The sequence below is a fragment of the Lipophrys pholis genome (assembly GCF_963383615.2).
Source record: "Lipophrys pholis genome assembly, chromosome: 4".
Lineage (NCBI taxonomy): Eukaryota > Metazoa > Chordata > Actinopteri > Blenniiformes > Blenniidae > Lipophrys > Lipophrys pholis.
In genome coordinates, this window is record NC_137637.1 from 35,570,242 (window position 1) to 35,594,551 (window position 24,310).

General features: G+C 45.1%; 1 protein-coding gene across 2 annotated transcripts in view; it reads left to right on the plus strand.

Moving 5' to 3' along the window:
* mtss1 (MTSS I-BAR domain containing 1) overlaps positions 1–24,310 on the plus strand; it is a 58,429-nt gene that overhangs the window by 22,566 nt on the left and 11,553 nt on the right. For both annotated transcript variants that reach the window (XM_080461574.1, XM_080461575.1), the window contains exons 2-6: positions 969–1,030; positions 8,201–8,274; positions 17,465–17,549; positions 18,206–18,297; positions 18,811–18,885. In XM_080461574.1, coding sequence (XP_080317700.1) covers positions 969–1,030; positions 8,201–8,274; positions 17,465–17,549; positions 18,206–18,297; positions 18,811–18,885 — 388 coding nt within the window. The remainder of the gene's footprint in view (positions 1–968; positions 1,031–8,200; positions 8,275–17,464; positions 17,550–18,205; positions 18,298–18,810; positions 18,886–24,310) is intronic.

Consider the following 24,310-nt stretch of genomic DNA (forward strand, 5'->3'; position numbering starts at 1 on the left):
GGAGCTCAGAGGCTGAAGGTGTGAAGGGTTAAACGGGTATTATGGTCCCGGCGGGGACAGAGGACAGACGGGGGGAGACGGTTCAGGAGAAAGTGGGATTCAGGCTTCCTATAGCTTCTCTTTCTTTTTTCAATTCAAATCACAGAACGCTGCAGCAGTGGCAGCTGCTGGTCACAGATTATATAATCTAAGGCTCTGACCTGGACTTCCATCTATCAGCTGCTCCAGCTCCGAAGGCAAACAACCAGCAACACGAGCTTCTGCTTTGCATTTCAAATATTCCACTTTGTATCGCGGCGTGACTCCTGATAAACAAACATTTATGTAAACCATGTTGTTTATAATCCCAAGAAGCAGTGCTCTTTCTCTTCTTTCAGCACGTTTCTGATTATGTCTGTAAAAATGAACAGCGACAGATTATTTCTCAGATTGAGACGCTGAGCTTTGACACAGACGTAAAGTGAAAACGCTTCGTTTTTGCTGTTTCAGGAAAGTTTCGTGTTTAAATGACAACATTTTGAAAACCATGTCCGTTTACACAGCAACGGCAGAAACACTAATAAATATCACAATATACTGCATTTTGACAGCCTTGTGAAGTACTTTGTTAAAATGTGTGGGATGAACGTCAGCCTCCATAAACTGGCTGGAAATGTGTTTTAAATGTGTGTAATTCTTATTCCCTCCACTCAGTTTCTAATATCAAGTTGAATTATTTGAAACAAATTTCCAGAAGTCAGAGAGATTATATTTGAATGAGTTTGGTTAGAATAGTTCTGCACAGTCCAGTGAAGAAAAAACAACGTCCAAAAAGACTGACAATCACAGTAAATCCCTCAGGATTATTAGTACCAGATATTTGGCTCTAAATCTCTCACGTAATCTGGAGGGATCTGGTTTTGGTCAGACGTGGGTGATGTCATCAGATGTTTACTGTGTTTTAATGTTTGTTCTTGTGTGTGCTGCAGGCCAGTTACCCCACCTGGGAGGACTTTGTGAGCAAAGGGGCCAAATTACAGTCACAACTCAGGTGAGAAACATTTTCATACTCAAGAAATAATCCTGCTTCTAACTGACAGATTTGATAAGAGCAGTCATTGCTGTTGCATCTCAGCTAGTTTAATAAAACAACAAGTTCTGCAGTGAATTCCTGCTTTCATGAGGAATTTTCTTTTCTTAATAAATGAACTTTAATTAAATCATCCTGTCTCGTTTAAAACTCTATTGATCCGTCTTTCTAATCCTCCAACGCCTGATTCACATCCTGCTCCTTTTAACTTCAGATAACTTCCAGATTATAGAGCATCCTCCTCCTCTAGCAGCAGATTATAGGGCATCTTCCTCCTCTAATAGCCAGATTATAGAGCATCCTGCTCATCTAGAATCAAATTATAGAGCATCCACCTCCCCTTGCAGCAGATTATAGAGCATCGCCCTCCTCAAACGTCCCGATTATAGAGCATCTACCTCAAATTTCCAGATTATAGAGCATCACCCCTCTAGCAGCAGAACATAGAGCACTGCCCTCACCTAACTTCCAGATTATAGAGCATCTTCCTCCTCTAGCAACAGATTATAGAGCACTGCCCTCCCCTAACTTTCAGATTATAGAGCATCTTCCTCCTCTAACATCAGATTATAGAGCATCTTGCTCATACTGGGATAAATATGCATGAATAGATGTTAGTAATACTCAGTGACTTGTATTGTGAAAAGACAGACTGATTGTCGTCTTTAACTTTCGTGTTAATCCCAGATTGATCTTTTATATTTTTTTCAGTGTAGAAAAGAAGTGAAGCGTCTCTATTTAGTTCAGCTCTGCAGAAACTGCAGCTTCAACACGACTTTTTCTTTCTGTTTTAAATGTCCCATTACAATGTTCTGTACTGCTGTACTCCTGTACTGATGTACTCCTGTACTGATGTACTGCTGTACTCCTGTACTCCTGTACTCCTGTACTGCTGTACTGCTGTACTCCTGTACTCCTGTGCTGCTGTACTCCTGTACTCCTGTACTGATGTACTGCTGTACTCCTGTACTGATGTACTGCTGTACTCCTGTACTCCTGTGCTGCTGTACTGCTGCAGTTTGGGCCCTGGTGGTCGCTCAGTGTAATTACAGTATAATGGCTGCCTCTCCCAGGAGGCCCGTTTGGTTTGATAAGCTCCGCCCTGCCTGCTGCAGCCGCACAGAATCACCAGCAGGGCGGCCGCACTGTTCTACACTACTCAAATGTTTAATGCTACTTAACAGACCTGCTGTGGATAATTAGCTCTCATCCAGCTTTAATCCAGAGCTGATCCCCACAGGTATGTGTTCGCTCAACTACCAGGAGATTTACTTTTACTGAGGAAATATCTTGATGAGCTCTTTGGCCTAAATTTACACACTTTATACCACATCTTCATAGAAAGGGGAAAAGCTAAGAAAGCTCTCAAAAAACTTCAACCATTTAAAATAACGAAGTTTAAGAAAGAAGAAATCCTTTAAAATCACAATTTAACTCAGCGTTGCTATAAATAATGAGGATGTGTAACATTGGACCGTTTTCTTCTGAGCAAATCTCCGCTGATACGGCAGAATTCTTCTCTGCTGGGTTTGTTGTTCTGTCTGGAGTCCTCTAGAGCAGGTTCCTAAAACTGGAGCTTCTGTCTGGAGTCCTCTAGAGCAGGTTCCTAAAACTGGAGCTTCTGTCTGGAGTCCTCTAGAGCAGGTTCCTAAAACTGGAGCTTCTGTCTGGAGTCCTCTAGAGCAGGTTCCTAAAACTGGAGCTTCTGTCTGGAGTCCTCTAGAGCAGGTTCCTAAAACTGGAGCTTCTGTCTGGAGTCCTCTAGAGCAGGTTCCTAAAACTGGAGCTTCTGTCTGGAGTCCTCTAGAGCAGGTTCCTAAAACTGGAGCTGCTCAAACTCCTCCGGGGTTTTTACTTTAATATATTTATTTAACTGTCCTGTGGCTTCCTGCAGCCCCTCCAGGATGATCAGGCACTGAGGAACTACGGGTTCAAACTGGCTTTTCCTCAGTGAGGATTTATATTTCACTTTCGGCCGTGTTTCCATGGCAACGTTCTGAAAATGATATCTGTTTCCACGGAAACAGAGGAAACACTGAAAACTATGTCGCTCGCATGTTGAGCCACTAGTGGAAGTTGTTGTTGGTTTTGTGTGTGTGTGTGTGTGTGTGTGTGTGTGTGTGTGTGTGTGTGTGTGTGTGTGTGTGTGTGTGTGTGTGTGTGTGTGTGTGTGTGTGTGTGTGTGTGTGTGTGTGTGTGTGTGTGTGTGTGTGTGTGATATGAAAGAGAGTTTCCACTGAGGTCAGACAGACACACAAACTATTGACAGCAGTGTCATCTGATCTCTATAGTTAGGTTTTCAGGGGTAATGACTGTGTGTATATACATGGTCACACACACACACACACACACACACACACACACACACACACACACACACACACACACACACACACACAGACAAAAGGCCCATTGAGAGGATGATGTGTGTCTCAGAAGGTCTCTGGTTTCCTCTCATGTGGCTCCGCCAGGCCTCACCTCCAAAGTAAAGGTCCTTTAAACCCCAGCGCAGAGTGAGGTTGTGTTGAAGACGTGTCTTCGCTGCTTGTTTGTTTTCATTTCCACCAGCTGACGTTGCAGAAGTGGCGCTGTTCTAGTTTCCAGGGATATCTGGAGGGCGGAGCTTCTACCTGCAGCTCAGTGAAACCGAACCAGGAGGCTTGATTGGAGCTGGATTTCCAGCTCACATGATTCCTCTGGTTTCCCTGCTGGAAGACACTTTAATTCATGTTTGTTAGAAAGTATGTCTCCGCTCCACACAATACGCAGGATCACAGTTCTTTCAGGATCCTGCTTCTTTGAGCTGCTTTATAAAAAATGCCAATGTTAGTGATGAGGCCGATTTGAAGTGACAGTGGAGCTCAGAGCCATGAACATGATATACTTCTTTTTCTATTGAGTTTTCAAACAAGCAGATGTATGTTCGATAGGATCTTAAACAATATACCAGTAGCTTTAAGTAAGTGAAAGAACACCCTGGTGTTTCCACAGACATTAGGAGTCATCCAGTAAATGGAAAATACTAACATATTTGAAAGAAATGCTCCATGTTTGATGAAATCTGTTCATTGAACCATTGGTTACACATCATAGCTTCTCCATTTTAATAAAGAGCAGAATATCCCTGAGACATGCAGCGTGAGAGGGCGGAGCGGCTGATTTCCAACCTGGCACAATCTGTCGTCTTACCAGGAGCGTCACCAGATCTGCTTTATGTTCTGGAAGCTGGAGGTCAGGAGAGGGAATGCTGTTAAAGCAGGTGGTCTGATGGGGAAACTCTGATAAACTCTTAGGAATGATTGGGAACGGAGGACAGAACCTAAACATGTGACTGTATGAAGCTGCTGCTTGATGACACCTGTCACAGGTGGGATCAATATTCCCATAAATTTTGGCTAATCTGACTTTAGTGAAACGAGTACGATGGACAATTTCACATTGAGTCAGACGGTGTCTGGGCCAGAATGCAGAGGAGTGGATTCTACACAAGAGCACCTCCCATCTAGTAGTGGTAAGAAGTTGAATTTAAACAGATCCTCAAATTTATCTGTGAAGTTGCCACCAAGACATGTGAAGCCAAGAAGTGCAACTTTGAACGGCAACGTGTGCAGCGGAGAGTTCCGAGCTTTTATGGTAAATGAAGAGTTCGCGTTTTCAAAAATTAAGTTGTAGCCTGAGATTTTTCCAAAAGACCTGAAGGTCTCGAGAATCACTGGAACGGAAATGGAAAGGTTAGATTCATATAAAAGCAAATCATCAGCGTATAACAAAATTCTTTGCTCAACACCAAATCTATAACCAGCAGTGATGTAAGAGTTGGATCTCAGTGAAATGGCTCTCGGCTCAATTGCAATCTCAAACAGAAGTGGGCTTAGATTACAGCCCTGACGAGTAGAGCGGGACAAGGGGAAGTATTTAGAGTACTGCCTGCATCAGAAGTAATAGCACCTAGAGGAGGAATAGAGCAGTTTCACTCATCTAATAAAAGTTTCACCAAAGCCAAATCTCTCTACGGTGTGGAAAAGATGGCCCCACTCCACCCGATGGAAGGCTTCTCTGCATCCAGTGTAATCCCAGCTTGATGTGGAGGGATTGTCTCTGCTCAGGGGAAAGGATGTGTGGTAAACAGTCTCTAAACGAGAGCTCAATAAGAGAAGACTTTCAGATGGACCTGCAGTAAACAGTAGTAGAGGAGTGAAGAGAGGGGCCTTTACTTTTTAGAATCAGTTAGTGTGTGTGGCAGATTACAGGTTTGTAAGGATTCGTTGAACATATCAATGAGGAGTGGTGCTAACTTAGTGAAAGACTTCCTATAAAGCTCCACGGGGTAACCGTCCGGGCCCGGGCTCATCCAGTCCAGCACCAAAATCAGATCCAATCTTAGGAATGACCAGGGGAGCGAAGAAAAGAAGTGCCGGATGCTCATTGGACTGTTCAGCTGTAGAAAGGGAGACACAGAACTGTTTAAACTGTTCGTTCATTAGTTTGGGGTCTGTGGTTCTACCTGATGGGGTAGTCCAGTTTCAGTTGGTGGGCCCGGAGCTCACTAACTTTATCTCCCTCTTCATATTCTGTACATCTGGATTAGAAAAGTAGATCCTCTGCGTGGGTGGTAGAAAGAACGTCATATTCTGCTTGGAGCAGAAGTCTGGCGTTGGAGTAGAGGAATAGACCTCATCAGTCCGTTTAGATTCTCTGTCAATCTTTAACTTGGAGTTTTAGCATCATGAGCACAGTAAGACATGACGTCTCCTCGGAGATATTTTATATCCTCTTTCAATGACTCCCGTAACAATGAGGCTGAGTTCTAAACAGAAGTTAATCTGCTGAGAGATAAAAGCCACAAAATCTTCATTTGATAGTAAACAAGTATTTAGTCTCCCGGGCTGTGGAGTATAATCCCACCCTGGCGGTGGAGTATAATCCCACCCTGTCATTTGTATCTCCATTAAAACAGGAGCATGATGTGATATAACAATAGGTTCATATGAACAGGACAATACTTTTGGGATGAGTTGCTGATCAATCAAGAAATAATCTATACGTGTATCGATGTGATGAACCTGAGAGAAAAAACAGAAGGATGGTATGAGATGTCCAAGAGTCTAATAGTGAGACTCTTCCTGAGCTGGAGAGAGCTGTCTAGTAGAGGAGCCGTCTAATGTCAGGTCAACAGCTAGTCTCCTCCCAGGATGAGATGCTTTGTGGACTGGTCTGGTCTGGTCAGGAGCGAAAAACAGATTTAAAGAGTTCCTTGTCCCAGTTAGAGTCATAAATATTCAGCATGACCACCGGAGAGCCAAATGGTTTACCTGTCACTCACACATATCGACCGTGAGGATCAGAGAAGACGTCCCAACAAATAACTTTAATCCATTTGTGAATTGAAATTGCCACTCCTCTAGATCTACTTTGAGATGAAGAGTGGACCACGTGTCCAGCCCTCCTCCTCTTCAGCCTCCTACTGGAGGGAAGCAATGTGAACTCCTCAGTGATGAAGATGACCAAGCATTTACTACCTTTAATTGGCTGGTTTAGGCCTTTGCAGTTCCACCTACAGAACTTTAACACTCCTCCAGACTGCATTGCAACTCAAGGTTGGTTCCTAAATCAGAAGGAAAGGGTAAGAAAAATAAGGTCAAAGGTAATAATCCTGTAGTAACATGGTCGAGCTCGATGAGTCACAACTACAAATGGACATTGGAGATGAAACCTCAAACAGTTTAAGTTGCAGCGGCCAAGATGTAAAGAGAACAAACACAAAGGAAACTCAACCAATCCTAAATAAAACAAATAAAAGCTCCAACTCTGTCACTTTGTGAAAGGGTGAAACTTTCTGGAAAGGCTCAGGCTCCACCTCTGTGTAGAATCGCTGTGACTGCTCATGGGCACTATGGCCTAAGTACATAGTTCTTCTGCACATGCTCAGTAGACGAACAATAAAACAAAGTTTCCTCCGTAGTGTCATGACTCCCAGTCCATATCCTCCTGGACTTGGGCCAACTTGGTAGTTTTATTTTGACAGTCACCATAATAACAATCCACCTTGGTAGTTTTATTTTGACAGTCACCGTAATAACAATCCACCTTGGTAGTTTTATTTTGACAGTCACCATAATAACAATCCAACTTGGTAGTTTTATTTTGACAGTCACCATAATAACAATCCACCTTGGTAGTTTTATTTTGACAGTCACCATAATAGGGTTTTGTCCACCAGAGTGTCGGTGTTCTCCCAGTGTTAATGTTTTCTTGGTATCTGCACACGTGTGTTTGTAGTTTCATTACTAAATCAATAGTAGACTTGGTGTTCTGGCAGCCCGACTGTCCTTTTCAGAATGTTTCCATGTAAACATGAAACTTTTCTAAAACAAAATGTAAAAATGATGCCTTTTCATTGAAATGTTGCTTTAGTGAATAAAAAATCCCCAAACGTTGGAGTCTGTGGTTGAATTCCTGAGAGCAGCTCTTTTAAATTCCGTTTCCCTGATGCTGCCATGTCAGTCTCACTCCAATTCCTCAGCAGCACTCCGGTTCCCTTCAACACATTCCGAGTCCGGCTTCGGCTTCCTGCTTCACCTGCTGTCATTTGATTGTTCTGGAGGCGAGAGGAAAGGATAGAACATGAAGTGATAAACAAGCTGATGATTCCTACACTAGAGAGAGAAAACCCTCTTCGGTTCATCTGAGCTCCAGTTTGCTCATTTTAACCTCAGACTCTTTATTATTGTACATTTTTCATTGATACTTCTGAACATGTTCTTTGTACTTGTTCAGTGTTTTCACTAGTTTCAAATGTATTTGGAATTATAGCTTAATTCATTATACAGGACAAATAATATTATGTATAACAGCAACACGACACAATTCTGTAATAAAAATGGTTTAGCAGTCGGACTGGATCTGACAGTGGGACGTGATGAGCGATGATACTGAGCGGACAGGAAGTGGCAGATCTGCTCCGGGTTTGATTTAATACATGGTTTGATTTGTCGGCACTTCAGTGTGTTCCAGATTATTAATCTAGTTTCTCATGAGGAGTCGTGTTTTGTTTTCACAGCAATGATGAGAAATAAATTCAGTTTGAAATCCGAAGTTTGACTCTAATGAAGATGTTTGTGTTTGATTCAGGACGACCATCATGGTGACTGGAGCCTTTCTGGACGCTTTCCAGAAGGTGGCAGACATGGCGACCGGGACCAGAGGTACACACACACACACACACACACACACACACACACACACACACACACACACACACACACACACACACACACACACACACACACACACACACACACACACACACAGGGTTAGGGTAGGGGTTGCCGCCGTGCAGAAACACGAGTGTTGGCAGCCCTTTGAAAATCCCGCGGGAGACCCCGTGCATGTCGAAGCCGGTCTGGTGGGTTTGGTCGCCGTGGTCGGTTTCCATGGCGATGCCCATGTTCTCAACTTTCTCTGAACCGCTTTGTGTTTGGAGGTTGTCCCTCTGTCATGTTTGCTTACTGTGGTAAACAGCCATGTGCCCTGCTCAAAGGCACGTGGACACACCTGACCAGCCTGTGGGCGTGGGAACAGACTGGGCTGTGCTCCTGCAGGTTTATCCTGCTCACACACTAGTCCATCTACAGAACCTTCAAAACCACTCAGTCATGCAGCACACTGCTAATATACAGTCTGAGGGTCCAGTCTGAGGGTCCAGTCTGAGGGTCCAGTCTGAGGGTCCAGTTTGAGGGTCCAGTTTGAGGGTCCAGTCTGAGGGTCCAGTCTGAGGGTCCAGTCTGAGGGTCCAGTCTGAGGGTCCAGTCTGAGGGTCCAGTCTGAGGGTCCAGTTGCTGAAGCTGCGCACCGTCATCATGTAAGTTCCTGAAAATAAATAATGACTTGCAGTTAGTCACTGTCCTACTTTTTAAAGAACTTGTTTGCTGTGAATAAAAGGTAACCTGTGATTCAGGAAAATGTGTTGGTGAGTCAGTCTCTTCTCTGTTAGGAAGATGCTCTATAGTCTGGACAGGCTACACAGCAGCTTAGAAGCTCCTGACATTTCTTACAGAGTTAAACCAAGTTTTGTTTCAGAATGCTAATGCTAATGCTAATCAGAACTACTGTGGATACGGGGCGATGCTAATGTCAGGATCACCGACTCCTCCAGTTGACAGAACTTAAGTGAAACAGTAACAGAGTAAAGACTTTGGATGATGCTAATGCTAAATAAAATAGAAGCTACATCAGCAAATTTTTCTAACTGGACCCTGGACTCGTCCTAATCGTCTCTATAAGACGTCCGTCCGCCTTCTTCCAACCTGACTGGACTCGGTTCTGACCTCTGGGAACATGAGCCGGCAGGTAACTTCACCTTGTGACGTTTGCTTCAGCGCCGACATGTTTGTATCTGACTGAATATTCTAAATAATGATATTCCTAACGTGTAGGAACCTTTCTGGGTGTGATCAGACTCCAACCCTGAAGTTCTGCACAAAACTATGTGACCTTCTTTTCTCTTGTCAAAACTTGTCAATAAACTCGACCTCACCAAGAAGCGCTGCGCTGCAGCGTCTGGCAGCGAGAGGCAGCTTTTAGGGAAGCTCAATCAGAGTCCCTGAATAGGAGCTGTGAGGCCACGGCGTGTGTCTGCTGATGGTGGCGCCCCCTCCTGGGGTCGAGGCCACGGCGTGTGTCTGCTGATGGCGGCGCCCCCTCCTGAGGTCGAGGCCACGGCGTGTGTCTGCTGATGGCGGCGCCCCCTCCTGAGGTCGAGGCCACGGCGTGTGTCTGCTGATGGCGGCGCCCCCTCCTGAGGTCGAGGCCACGGCGTGTGTCTGCTGATGGCGGCGCCCCCTCCTGGGGTCGAGGCCACGGCGTGTGTCTGCTGATGGCGGCGCCCCCTCCTGGGGTCGAGGCCACGGCGTGTGTCTGCTGATGGCGGCGCCCCCTCCTGGGGTCGAGGCCACGGCGTGTGTCTGCTGATGGCGGCGCCCCCTCCTGAGGTCGAGGCCACGGCGTGTGTCTGCTGATGGCGGCGCCCCCTCCTGAGGTCGAGGCCACGGCGTGTGTCTGCTGATGGCGGCGCCCCCTCCTGAGGTCGAGGCCACGGCGTGTGTCTGCTGATGGCGGCGCCCCCTCCTGGGGTCGAGGCCACGGCGTGTGTCTGCTGACGGCGGCGCCCCCTCCTGGGGTCGAGCGTTACGTCATATTAAATCACGTGACTCCCTTCTGTTGTCTTGTTCGCTCCTCCTGCTCTAACGGGCGTCTCTTTATCTGCCAGAATCAAACTGCACATCTTTAAACATTGTGATGGTACCCACTGACTCCACATTAATCGTCCATAACATTAGGACCACTCAAGGGAGGGATTTTCACCTATTCATTCTCCAAACCCAGAGGCTTTCCAGCCTGGAACCACCACCTCTCCTTTACTAGTAGACCAGTGATGAAATATTCTGAACTGGTTTTAAGCAGGTATTGAAAACATTGTAATTCAGATCATTGTTCGCAATTCACAATTGAGAATAGCTTTGTACATATTTGAAAGTGATTACGAAGCAATTACCAATCAAACTAGTTTGAGGAAACGCAATGAGCTTGAATGTTAGACTCCAAGTCGTAATCCATTCGAGCATCAGGGGGAGGAGCTTCTTGAAGCTCCGCCTCACAAGTTCTCCTACTTTGATTTATTTGTATTTTATAATAGCAGCTTCCTCTTGTCTTCCTCTGCTGCTTCCACATGACTCGTCTCCACGACAACAGAGGAGCTGTTGTCGTCTTTAGCATCATGGGGTTTTAAAAACACACACACACACACACACACACACACACACACACACACACACACACACACACACACACACACACACACACACACGGATCACAAGATGCCCCTGCTGGACTCTAACCAGAGGTTTCCTGAGGTCAGCGCTCTCTCCATGTGCTGCCGAGGTTGATGAGGGCAGTTTTTCTTCTTTGCCCACGGTGACTGATCGGGTCGACCGATCTGTTAATCAATACTGAGGTCGATACGCCGAGAGCAGAAAAGGCTGAGTGAGCAGGTTGAAAGATGTTGCTGATACAGGGTGGATGAGTTGCCTCTCTGAGTCGAAGCTGCTTCTGAAGGGGGCGTGTTTTACTTTTGATTGACGGTTCCGCTATGCAAATGATCCACCTTTCTATTGGCTGTCAAGTTAGGCCACGCCCTCAAATCCATCGTGAGTCACAAGATATTTAACACTTTTACAGGAAGTGAGCAGGAGAACATTTGCTGTCAGTATACTTCAGTAAATTTCTATTTTTAGACAGATCCCCTGTAAAACTGGTGGAATCTTTATTTTCATAGCATGACGTGTGTTTGATCTGTTAGAGCTCGGCTGGCTGCAGATCCAGAGGAAACATCCACACTGACAACTCGTCTCTCTGGAACCAAGTGCGAAAGCAGGAAAAAAAGCCCAGCAAGGATTAAATCTATGAACTCTCACAGTGTTTTAGTGAAAGAGCCACATTATGAGAGTGAAGCTGGAAACTCTGGGTGCAGAAGGAGGAGGGACAGTTCCGCTCTGTCTCTGGAAAACGGATGAAACGACGACACAGCAGTTTTTTTCTCTTTTTGTTTATTCAACTTTTTGAAAACGGCTTCCAAGCTTGAACTTTTAGTAAATGCTCCGACTTCGTCTCCATGGAAACGAAGTGAAAACGCAACTTTGTGAAAGGTTTGTACTCCAGCTCTGTGTAGAGGGGAGAAACGCTGCTCATGGCCTCTTCTGCACATGCTCAGTAGATGAGCTATAACAACAATATTTGAGTGTCATGAAAGTCAAGTAACTTAGTTACTTGTTACTTAGCAAAGATTTTAGGCCTCTAGGTCTAAAGATAAGTTGACATTAGTGTTTTTAAGTCTGATGTTCCCGTCTCTGCAGTGCGACAGTCCAAACCTCACACACCTCGTTTCCTTTGAGTCACGATGAAGAGACTGAATTAGCAAAATGCAATTTGAGAATGAAAACAAACCGTCTCAGTGAGTTTGTCCCGTCTCGTCAGGGTACATTTTTATCTGAAGTCATCTTCTGCTCGACACTCGGCTCTCTGAACGCAGGCGAGGGCAACGCAGGCGAGGGCAACGCAGGCGAGGGCAACGCAGGCGAGGGCAACGCAGGCGTCACGGGAACGCTGCGCCACGTTAAACGCAGGCCGCAGCTCTGAGGGGTTCACTATTAAAACATGGTGATGTCACACTGAAACAAACTTCTGCAGCTCAGGCCCCGCCTCCTTTCCCCTTATCAACCAATCAGTGCAGAGCACCACCGGCGACACTTCTCATTCGTGATTGGCTGAGGAAAGATTGAGATTGTTGTCTCAGAAAGGTTTTGCGTTTACACTGCAAAGTTTTAAAAACGATGTCACATGACACTCTGGAGGGAAATGTTATTGTCCTACTGAGCATGTGCAGAACAACGTGTTTCCTGGCAGTTCAGAAGGTTTTCTTCTCGGTGGCTCTGAGCACCGGTGCAGTGACTCACACTCCACAGTACCTTCACTTGAAAGCTTGTAGACGGCGCCACCGTCAGGTCAGCACACATCCAGCTGTTATCTCGGTACCATCTGCTGCTACACATGTTCAACTCCTCTACTCCAGGAACACATGCCGCTCTAGTGCACCTCTAAATAACCTTTAAATACACTTTTTGGGAAACTCGTATTCCTTCAATCTAACAATGAGGCATTTTATTTAAAGTGCAGTTTAAATGGGGAAATGCTGAAATCTTCCACTAAATGTGTGAGAGCCAGCTTATACTGGAGAATTAGAAATGTATTGAGTTTAAAGAAGTTATATTTATGATGGACTTCCCCTCATAATCTTCTGTTTTGTGTGTTTGACACCCAGGTGCTCCTTGTGTTGTTGTCTTATCTAGTCTTATACCAGATTTCCTCATATGATGAAAAGATAAACGTCTCAGATGGACATTGTCTTTCATATCTTTTTACTCAGGAGGGACAACAATGTGTTGTTCTCTTCCTCCTACACTGTCTCCACACGGCAGTAATCTTTGAATTAGTTGAAAACAAACACACTGCCTGGCTCTGACCCCACCCCTGAAACATGGCACGCCACGCCACACTTTTGAAATAGCAGCTTTAGGATAATGACGTGAAGCCTTCTCCTCGTAACCTCCCCGAGCTGCCTCAGGGAGGGGAAGGTAAGGAAAACCAACACGCCCCGCCACACCTTAACGATTAACCCTCACAGTGGACCTGAGGGTGGGATGCACTTTTCTACCAGTCGAGGAAATAAGAAAGAACTGATGGAGAATGAAAGAGCAGAATGAAGAGATGGAGGTGCGCTTGATTTGAGTGTCGGGGCGGGCCTGAGCTGATCTGTGCCGACTCTTCTTTGTTCTCAGTCCTGGTTCATGTCCCATTTTCTCACATTTGGATGTCGTAATGACGTGAAGTGAGTCAGCGTGAACTCACAGCTCCGACTCGTTCTCTGGAAATCTGCCGTGTGATTTCATGGCCGGGAGCTGAGTGACGAACCAAACCCAACGTCAACCAATGTGTGATGGAGAAACCGAGGAGTGTCCCTCCGTCCATCTATCATACTGCAGTTTGTTAGAGCGTGGTGTCGTGAGGAAAGTCATGATACGATACGTACCTCAATACACGTACCTGGATCCGTGTTTCTGTATCTTTAGATAGAGTATTAATCTGTCGATTGACTATAATTGGTAATGTTCATTTCATCTGGTTTCAGTTACATTTCTAAGTTAAACATTAAGATGTCGGAGCATCTTTTCCTTAATCAGCTGATTGATGCATTGAACTTGAATATAGAATTAAACTAGGAATTCTTTTTCAAATATTCTGTCAGGAAATCATATTTACATTGGGAGTAAAACATAGTTTAGTCGGACTGTGGTGCTTAATATCTTGTAACCTCAGTTTTACAGGAATACAGAGAGAAAGGTCCGTATGAGGCTTTGCAGCATATTTGATCAATTGTAAATGTTCCAGTTGAAGTATTGAAGTATCCCGAGGTTACCTGCTGGGGGGTGGTATCTTAATAAATGTTCTATATATATGACTACTTGTTTTTTGGCACGTGTCCTTCCTTCTTCACACTTTTGTAAGCTTTTTCTTTATTTTTTAGCAGAAATGTAAATATGTCAATAGGAAGTGCACGTTAACGTTAAGGTTAACGTTAAGGTTAACGTTAAGGTTAACGTTAAGGTTAATGTTAACGTTAAGGTTAACGTTAAGGTTAACGTTAACGTTACCTTTAATGTTAATGACGTCGTGGGAAACAAACTTCAGCTTCTGGTGATTATGAGGCTTCAAAAATCCTCCAAAATGCCTTTTGTAAGGAGTTATTGTGAAAGTTGCTCTCTGCAGTGGTACAAGAGCTTTTAGTGACGGTGACTTTGAGTTCAGTCCCTGGAACTCTGAGTTTAACCAACTCAATACTAGTATAATGTGTATTTCAGTGTATTGCTGTACAAGAAGACACACTGAATGTTATAAAAACTGACGAACATTAAAATCCACAAATTGGAAATATGACATTAAACATTAATAAATAATGAACATTTCAGTCGTACAGTGAAACAGGAAGTGTTGCGTTCACACACACACACACACACACACACACACACACACACACACACACACAGAGTCCCACAAAGAAACCATTATCGTGTGTGTGTGTGTGTGTGTGTGTGTGTGTGTGTGTGTGTGTGTGTGTGTGTGTGTGTGTGTGTGTGTGTGTGTGTGTGTGTGTGTGTGTGTGTGTGTGTGTGTGTGTGTGTGTGTGTGTGTGTGTGTGTGTGTGTGTGTGTGTGTGTGTGTGTGTGTGTGTGTGTGTGTGTGTGTGTGTGTGTGTGGAGACGACAGAGACTGACTAAGTTTCCCCCCGTCTATGCCAACATTTACCCCCCCCCCCCCCCCCCCCCCCCCCCCTTCTTGTTTTTCCAGCATTTCAAGGTTCACATAACAGAAACCATGAAAAAGGTGTAGTGAGCACGTCAGGCCACCAGTTGGTGCTGTTTGTTTTGTATTGAAACTTAAACACACGTAGACGTCATGATTGCAACCTTCAGTTTTAACTCGTCATTCAATATGTGTTGTTGTTGTTGTTGTTGTTGCCGTGGGGATACATTATAGGACATGGTTGGAAATGAAATAAACCTAATCAACATTGATTGTATGTTCTGGACTATAAGTCCGATCTTTCAAACATTAGTTTGTTGTGCTGTGATTCGCTGTCTTGTTTTCTTCTTCATGGGTCGTTCACACTCTGAACTCTACCGCTCCGGTTTTCACCTTCAATTCTGTGTTATAGATGTTTTTATTTGGAGTCGAAGCCAGAAGTAGCAGAGCTTATTGTCTTGTCCATCTAGTGGTCACAGATGGTATATCTTTTTGATATATAATTTGCTTCTCAATAGAAGTCACATGACCAACCAAGCAACACTGAGTAGTGTATTTTACTAACGATACCCTTCAACTGCTTTTTAACCCAAATCAGCCGCTCAGGACCGCAGCCTCCTGCTTTTAGGTTTGTAGACGTGAAACGACAAACTACTGAGCTTCAAGTAGAGGTTTCACCATCTTCACCAGCGTGTTGTTCACACACACACACACACACACACACACACTCACCACCTTTTCAAACAGAAAATATTCTTTGAGTGTATAAAGTTATTGTCATAAATACCTTAAAAAGAAACTTTTTACAAATTCAATTGAAGGAACATGTCTTAAGACAATCAGAAAATTCCCATTTAAGCACAACTAGAAATTATTTGTGAAATATTTTGTCATGTAAGTGCATCCTCCACCTTTATGCTGAGTCGGCTTGTTTTCCATGATCTGTCCCATCGCAGTACATTCATGTCCCCAGCGGTGGCAGCATGAGGAGCAACATGGGCTTCAGCGTCTTAGTCAGGAACATGTCGGCCATATCAAGGCGTTGGGCTTGGTCTCTGTTTACACAGAAATGGTGGGCGGAGCCACTGATGACACAACTTTGTGAGAACGGCTCCCAGGTGGAACTTTCTGAAAACACTCAGGCTCCATTTTCATTTAGACGGACGAAAACTCTGCGACTGCACATGTCATAGTAACCAGCAGTTGTGCACGTGCTCAGTAGAGAAATCAGAATAAGTTCCCTTCGTGTTGTCATGACTCCCAGTCCATACGGGATTTAGTACTTTTATTTTGACAGTCACCGTGATAACAATCCAACTTGGTCGACTGTCAACGAGAATGTCTGTGTACTCCCATTGTTGATGCTTTTACATTTTATTTAATGTTATTTTATTTGTTTTTTAAATTATTTTTACTTTTACTTTTTATAATTTTAGAACTTTTTGGGTAATTTCTATTTTTATTTTTATTTTATAATGTTTATAGCTCATTGTTCTCTGCTGCATGTGTGTTTGGTTTAATTACAAAAGCAAACTACAGCACCAACTAGTGGCCCTACATGCTAATTACGTTGTTTTCATCTTTCTTCCATTTTGATGTCGACGGACATCGTTTTAACTCAAACATTGTTGAGACTCACCGGGGAATGGGTTTTAACAAACACCTCCACTCCTCAGATTTACAGTCCACTGGTTTAGTTTGCTGCAGCAGGCAGGGTGAGTTTAATGACTGTAAATCAGCAGCAGGCAGGGTGAGTTTAATGACTGTAAATCAGCAGCAGGCAGGGTGAGTTTAATGTTTGTAAATCAGCAGCAGGCAGGGTGAGTTTAATGACTGTAAATCAGCAGCAGACAGGGTGAGTTTAATGACTAAATCAGCAGCAGGCAGGGTGAGTTTAATGACTGTAAATCAGCAGCAGACAGGGTGAGTTTAATGACTGTAAATCAGCAGCAGGCAGGGTGAGTTTAATGACTGTAAATCAGCAGCAGACAGGGTGAGTTTAATGACTGTAAATCAGCAGCAGGCAGGGTGAGTTTAATGACTGTAAATCAGCAGCAGGCAGGGTGAGTTTAATGACTGTAAATCAGCAGCAGACAGGGTGAGTTTAATGACTAAATCAGCAGCAGGCAGGGTGAGTTTAATGACTAAATCAGGAGCAGGCAGGGTGAGTTTAATGACTGTAAATCAGCAGCAGACAGGGTGAGTTTAATGACTAAATCAGCAGCAGGCAGGGTGAGTTTAATGACTAAATCAGCAGCAGGCAGGGTGAGTTTAATGACTGTAAATCAGCAGCAGGCAGGGTGAGTTTAATGACTGTAAATCAGCAGCAGGCAGGGTGAGTTTAATGACTGTAAATCAGCAAACACCAACCTGGTGGAAGTGTCCGTCTCAGCAGTTAAATGGTCACAACAGAGAAAAGAACCGCTGAGCTTCATTCTGGATTCATCAATCAAACATTCAATGTTGCTTTAATCGTCACAGGAGCAACGAAGGAGATCGGCTCGGCGCTGACCAGGATGTGTATGAGGCACCGCAGCATCGAGTCCAAGCTCAAGCTGTTCACCACGTAAGACACACACACACACACACACACACACACACACACACACACACACACACACACACACACACACACACACACACACACACACACACACACACACACATTACTAACTGCTGACATTTAGCTACATACGTGACAGAGTGTGTGTGTGTGGGGTGTGTGTGGGGTGTGTGTGTGTGTGTGTGTGTGGGGGGGGTGTTCAGTACTAAAACTAACAGCACCCTCTAGTGGCCAAACATGAAACTCCATTGTTTTCATATTTGGTGTCCCACACTGAGTCCCAGCCTTGGACACTCAGAATCAGAGCCGAGTTCAGGAAGTGTTTTATTGGAAGTGCTGGGTGTTGTTTTGAAAAGCTTGTTGGTTTCATCCCTTCATACGTCTCACATGTTGTGTTGTGCTCCGATCCATCGAGAACTCTCGGTTCTCCAGGCAAACCAAACATGCAGAAGTTCTTTTAGTTTATTTGCACTAAATGTTTGTTATTTTCAGTATTTCAGTGTATTTCTACTGTGGTTTGGCTGCTCCGTTGTTACGTACAGTATGTTTAGGTTTTATTATATTTGTTCTACTGCAATACTTGGAGAGGCTGTGAGCGGGTCAAACTGGAAAACTGATGAAGTCATGTTGAGTTAATTTAGTTCTTGTTCTACTTTCAGAGCTCTCTCTGAAAGCCTCATCACTCCTCTGGAGCTGAAAATGGAGGAGTGGAAGAAAGTGGCCAGTCAGCTGGACAAAGATCACGCCAAAGGTGAGTGAGTCACTGAATGGCTGGAGGCTTCCTGGAGGCTTCCTGGAGGCTTCCCGGAGGCTTCCCGGAGGCTTCCCGGAGGCTTCCCGGTGGCTTCCCGGAGGCTTCCCGGAGGCTTCCCGGAGGCTTCCCGGAGGCTTCCCGGAGGCTTCCCGGTTGCTTCCCGGTGGCTTCCCGGAGGCTTCCCGGTGGCTTCCCGGTGGCTTCCCGGTTGCTTCCCGGAGGCTTCCCGGTTGCTTCCCGGAGGCTTCCCGGAGGCTTCCCGGTTGCTTCCCGGTGGCTTCCCGGTGGCTTCCCGGTGGCTCCCCGGTGGCTTCCCGGTGGCTTCCCGGAGGCTTCCTGGAGGCTTCCCGGTGGCTTCCCGGTGGCTCCCCGGTGGCTTCCCGGTGGCTTCCCGGAGGCTTCCTGGAGGCTTCCTGGAGGCTTCCCGGTTGCTTCCCGGAGGCTTCCCGGAGGCTTCCCGGTGGTGAGCTCCTGGTCTCTCCTTCACTCTGGACCTTCCTCTGCTTCCAGAGTACAAGAAGGCTCGAGCCGACATCAAGAAGAAATCCTCCGACACCATCAAACTGCAGAAGAAGGTGAAGAAAGGTAAAGGTCAGGTGGTTCACTGCTCCTGGAGGTTTATTGATCAGAAGAAGAAGAGCAGCAGGTTTGTTGATCAGAAGAAGAAGAGCAGCAGGTTTATTGATCAGAAGAAGAGCAGCAGGTTTGTTGATCAGAAGAAGAAGAGCAGCTTTGAGCAGCAGGTTTGATTGACGCAGCCTCACTGTGCTGAGCTCAGCCTTCCGTCTGGCCCCGCCTCCTGTCAGCCCCCTGGAGGGCAGGAATAATCCCTCCTGCACGCCAGCAGGTACTCTGACCTCCAGATGCTTTCAGACACTTTCTTTGTTTCCATGTTTTACTGACCAGCGTTGACTTCCTGGCTGCGATGATGAATCCATCAAGGTCTGAGGAAATCCTCAGTATTTCAGAAATGGCTGCTGGAATGTTGAGTTTAATAAAGCAGACCAACGACAGTATGAAGGCTGAGCTCAGCGTTTCCTACCAAAACAACCAAGAAGCATCTTCTACGTATGTTTGACATTTTTCTCTTGTTTTTCTTCCCATATGATCCCATGTTGTTTCAGTTTATACCTTTGGAGTGAAAAGCTCCAGGTTGTTTTTCCTTTATGAATGAATGACTTCTCTGAGGGTTGACCTGAGAGACGTATCATGAGCTCGATATATTTTATACAACGTTTTAGGTGAAATTAACTCAACGTGAAGTCTTTATTAGCCTCGTTTACGCGACAACTTTTCAAGTGAAAACACAAACCTGAAGTTGCATTTCAAAGCCTTCAGCATTCGTCTTTTAACAAATGTTCTTCTCTAATGTGTCTTTGTTAGTTTTACACTTTAAATTTTCATCGTCACTGAATTTTATATCATGACATCCAATTTTATCTTTCACTAATATAAAGTCTATGTAATATGTTCAAAGTTATATAACAAAGCATATGAACATATTTCTGTGAACGTTTGAACTCGTTACTGATTAAAGATGTGACCCAACAACAACATGGATCACGATCCAGATTAAAGGAGTTCTAACGTGTGACTCATCGGTTTAAAATACTTTCTGCTCTCGCTTTAGTTAACCCGTCAAAATCAAGACTCATTTTTCATTCCATATTATTATTAATAAGCATTCTCTTAGTAACCAGAAATATTCAGTGCAATGCAAACAGTTTGAATGTTTTTTGACAGGCAGGCACCCGGGCCACACCTTTACCTGCTATCAAAGAGACACACCCTGCTGTTGCCGTGACAACGAGGGCCCAGACATCACATAACCAAAGAGAGGAGAGCGCATGCTGGCCAGGAAAGACGGCTCAGCACATTTTATGTGGCATCGCAAAGATACGCCCACGTTGTGTACACACACACACACACACACACACACACACACACACACACACACACACACACACACACACGCTGTCACGCCTTACTGCGGCATTGTGTCGTCTGACCTTGATGGGGACATTTTTAGTCCACACAGAGACGCGAGTCCTCGTCTGTCTCCAGTCAGGTGAATGTCTCCGCCAGCGGTACTGCTGGGCGACTTCACAATGAATCACAGTAAAGCTAAAGCTTAGTCTCATCTAATTTCTTTATAGACTTCATTCTTAATGTTTAATGAAAGACATTCATTCTGAACACGTCTGCACACAGACTTTAGTTTTCAAGGGGACTTTGCATCAACTTGCATTATTCCCTGCATTTCCTGTAACTTTAACCATAACTACCACTTATCTAAACTTGCCCTGAATTTAACCAAACTAAGTCCTCATGTGAGGACTGACGTCCACGACTCTGCAGCCGAAGCCCGGCCTCCATTTTTATACCGATGTCCTCCCTGTCCTCTCGCTTCAACAAACCCAATAAGTAAATGTGAAATGGTTGGAGCACACAGCACTGGTGTGACTGCTGCTCCGCCCGGAGTCGAACCCCCACCCTCCTCCGGTCTCTTTCTGCTCCGCGGCTTTCTGACTCAGGTGCTAGCGGGTTAGCATTAGCATGAGATGCTCCTCCTTCCAGTCGGTCCATCTCATGATAACCCCGGGTAACTAATCCTAACTAATCCTAACCCGAGCCGTGGCTGCTGCCAGTCTTCATTTCACTTTAATACGGTCGGTCGTCTTCTACACCTCCTCTTCCAGCGACACAACCATTCCATCCATTCTGCCTCTGGCATTAATCCTAATCCTAACCCTGAAGTCCAGATTAGGGCTGAGCGATATGGCAAAAATGTAATATCACAAGTTCTTCATGGTAGAATCACAGTTTTATCACCTTTTGTTTTACATAGATTTTTGAGATTCGTTTATTAACAATGCAACCAAAGCTTTTCATAACGTAAGACTTCCCCCCGACGGGAACAAAAGACGATTCAGGCCTGAGAACCTTTCAGAACATATTTTAATTTACTTTGTGCAATTTTACCAACGTGCAAATAGTGTGAACGTACGGCGAGGGACACACACTGATAAAGTGACTCTTTAACTACTAAACGGTGAAATATGAAAAGTAAAATAAATATTACAAAATACCAAATACTTCTAATAATACTTATTATTGTTTCAAATGAGACAAATACAAATATCAACTGTTACAAACCAAGTGGTGAAGAAGGAGCGAAGCCAAAAGGCGAGGCTCTGGATTTACCAGATTTATTGACTGAAAGAAGGAGATCCTGGATCCAAGCGGCTGAAGTGAGTTTCCTCCGTAGGGTGGCTGGGCGCCCCCTTAGAGATAGGGTGAGGAGCTCCGTCACCAGGGAGGAGCTCGGAGTAGAGCCGCTGCTCCTCCACATCCAGAGGAGCCAGCTGAGGCTCGGGCATCTGTTTGGGATGCCCCCCGGACGCCCCCTAGGGAGGTGTTCTGGGCATGTCCCTCCGATATGAGGCCTCGGGGCAGACCTAGAGCTTCTGCTAACCGTCTTTTCCTAAAGTACTTTATATGTCCCTCCAGGAGTTCTGAGCTGTCTGGATCTATATTTTATTAAAGTTGTGATTGTACAGCCGGGGGGGCGGAGCATCTCCTCACACAGTCCACTGGAGGTTGAGGTCACGTGACAGTATGAGTTGGCCTTAAGCAGACATCATTGTCAAAATGTTGCTGTGAAAACACAAAACTTTAAACGTTGAGTAAACGGAGTCCAGGAAGGGAGGATCTGAAATCTTGGTGTGATTCACCATAGCTCACCATCTATGATGTTGACTGGGTGGTCATAATGTTATGGTTGATTGGTGTAATGTCATGAGCGCAGTGGTGCAGTGGTACAGTGGTGCAGTGGTACAGTGGTGCAGTGGTGCAGTGGTACAGTGGTGCAGTGGTGCAGTGGTGCAGTGGTTTGTACACAACTCATGTCAGAGAAGCAAAACATAGATAAACTAACCTAAAGTGTGAATGTGGAGTCAGGAGTCATGTGATCATGCTGGGTGAGCTGAGGGTTAACCCTGCACCACATCCATCTGACCTGAGGCCGCCGCCGGCGGGTGAGCTGAGGGTGAGCTGAGGGTGAGCTGCGGGTGAGCTGAGGGTGAACTGCAGGTGAACTGCAGGTGAGCTGCAGGTGAACTGAGGGTGAGCTGAGGGTGAGCTGCAGGTGAGCTGCAGGTGAACTGAGGGTGAGCTGCAGGTGAGCTGAGGGTGAGCTGAGGGTGAGCTGCAGGTGAGCTGAGGGTGAGCTGAGGGTGAGCTGCAGGTGAGCGGAGGGTGAGCTGAGGGTGAGCTGCAGGTGAGCGTTGCTCTAAAAACAGCACAGAGTTGAAGTTCCGAATGGGGCGGGGCCTCTGAATGGGGCGGGGCCTCTGAATGGGGCGGAGCCTCTGAATGGGGCGGAGCCTCCCAGTGCTCTTACATAAGTCGTTTAGCTCATGCCGCCGGCTGCTTGTCACACTTCTGTCTGATTGGTCTTCCTCGGTCAGCTGACTCCAGGTTAATGCTCCAGGTTACACCAAACAGTGAAGCTCCTTCTGGGTTGTTTGTTTGTTTGTTTGTTTGTTTGTTTGTTTGTTTGTTTGTTTGTTTGTTTGTTTGTTTGTTTGTTTGTTTGTTTGTTTGTTTGTTTACACAACAGCAGCGCTCCGAGTCGCTGAAAACCACATGGATGCAAAATTTTCCAAAACTCTGCACGTTACTGTTGAAGTAAAAAATGTTATTATACTAATCAGCAGTGGGCTGTATATAAATACCTGGCAGAGGTAGAGTGGTGAAACCTGAGACCTGGACTACGAAGCTGGGTTTCCTCTGATCTGGATAACTTCAGGATTAACTCTGGTTTCCTCTGATCTGGATAACTTCAGGATTAACTCTGGTTTTCTCTGGTTTCCTCTGATCTGGATAACTTCAGGATTAACTCTGGTTTTCTCTTATCTGGATAACTTCAGGATTAAGTCTGGTTTCCTCTTATCTGGATAACTTCAGGATTAACTCTGGTTTTCTCTTATCTGGATAACTTCAGGATTAACTCTGGTTTCCTCTGATCTGGATAACTTCAGGATTAACTCTGGTTTTCTCTTATCTGGATAACTTCAGGATTAACTCTGGTTTTCTCTTATCCAGATAACTTCAGGATTAACTCTGGTTTTCTCTTATCCAGATAACTTCAGGATTAACTCTGGTTTTCTCTTATCTGGATAACTTCAGGATTAACTCTGGTTTTCTCTTATCCAGATAACTTCAGGATTAACTCTGGTTTTCTCTTATCTGGATAACTTCAGGATTAACTCTGGTTTTCTCTTATCCAGATAACTTCAGGATTAACTCTGGTTTTCTCTTATCCAGATAACTTCAGGATTAACTCAGGTTTTCTGTACTACGACTCTGGTTAACTTCTCACCAGGATAAATCACATGGTAACTGACACTGAAAGTCTAACCTGCTCTGGAGCAGGATATGTTCTATATGAGGTCAGAGCTCCGCCTCCTGACCAATCAGATCTCTTGGAAAATGCCCCGCCCATTCTTAAATGATGGTGATTGGTGGGCAGGTTCAGCTCTGAGCTGCAGCAGAGAGGAGAGGAGAAACTAATCTAGAACAATCTTTAGACATAAAATAAATCCTGGTCTCTGAGGCTCTGAAGGAGGTTCTGGTTCTGGTTCTTGACTTGTTCCAGGTCTGTTTATCTGGAATAATGAGGTTCATGATCACACCTGACAGAACTGCAGAACCATGAATTAATGGAAGCAGAACTCCTCCTGTCGTCATGGTGATGAATTAATATTCCAACAGGAAACACAAGAGAACCTCCGCCTCAGAACCAGTGATGGAGAACCTAAAGTAAAAGAAGAGCAGTGAGGAAGTTCTGCCTGGAACCGTTCTGCTGGAATAAAGTGGACCTGAGTGATCACAGTGCTGTTCCTTTATATCACTGATCCATTAATCTGCTCTAATCTCACCAAGTCAGGAAGGTTCTGGTTCTGGTTCTGGCTGCAGCAGCAGTGTTGCTTTGAGCTGCTGGATGGGT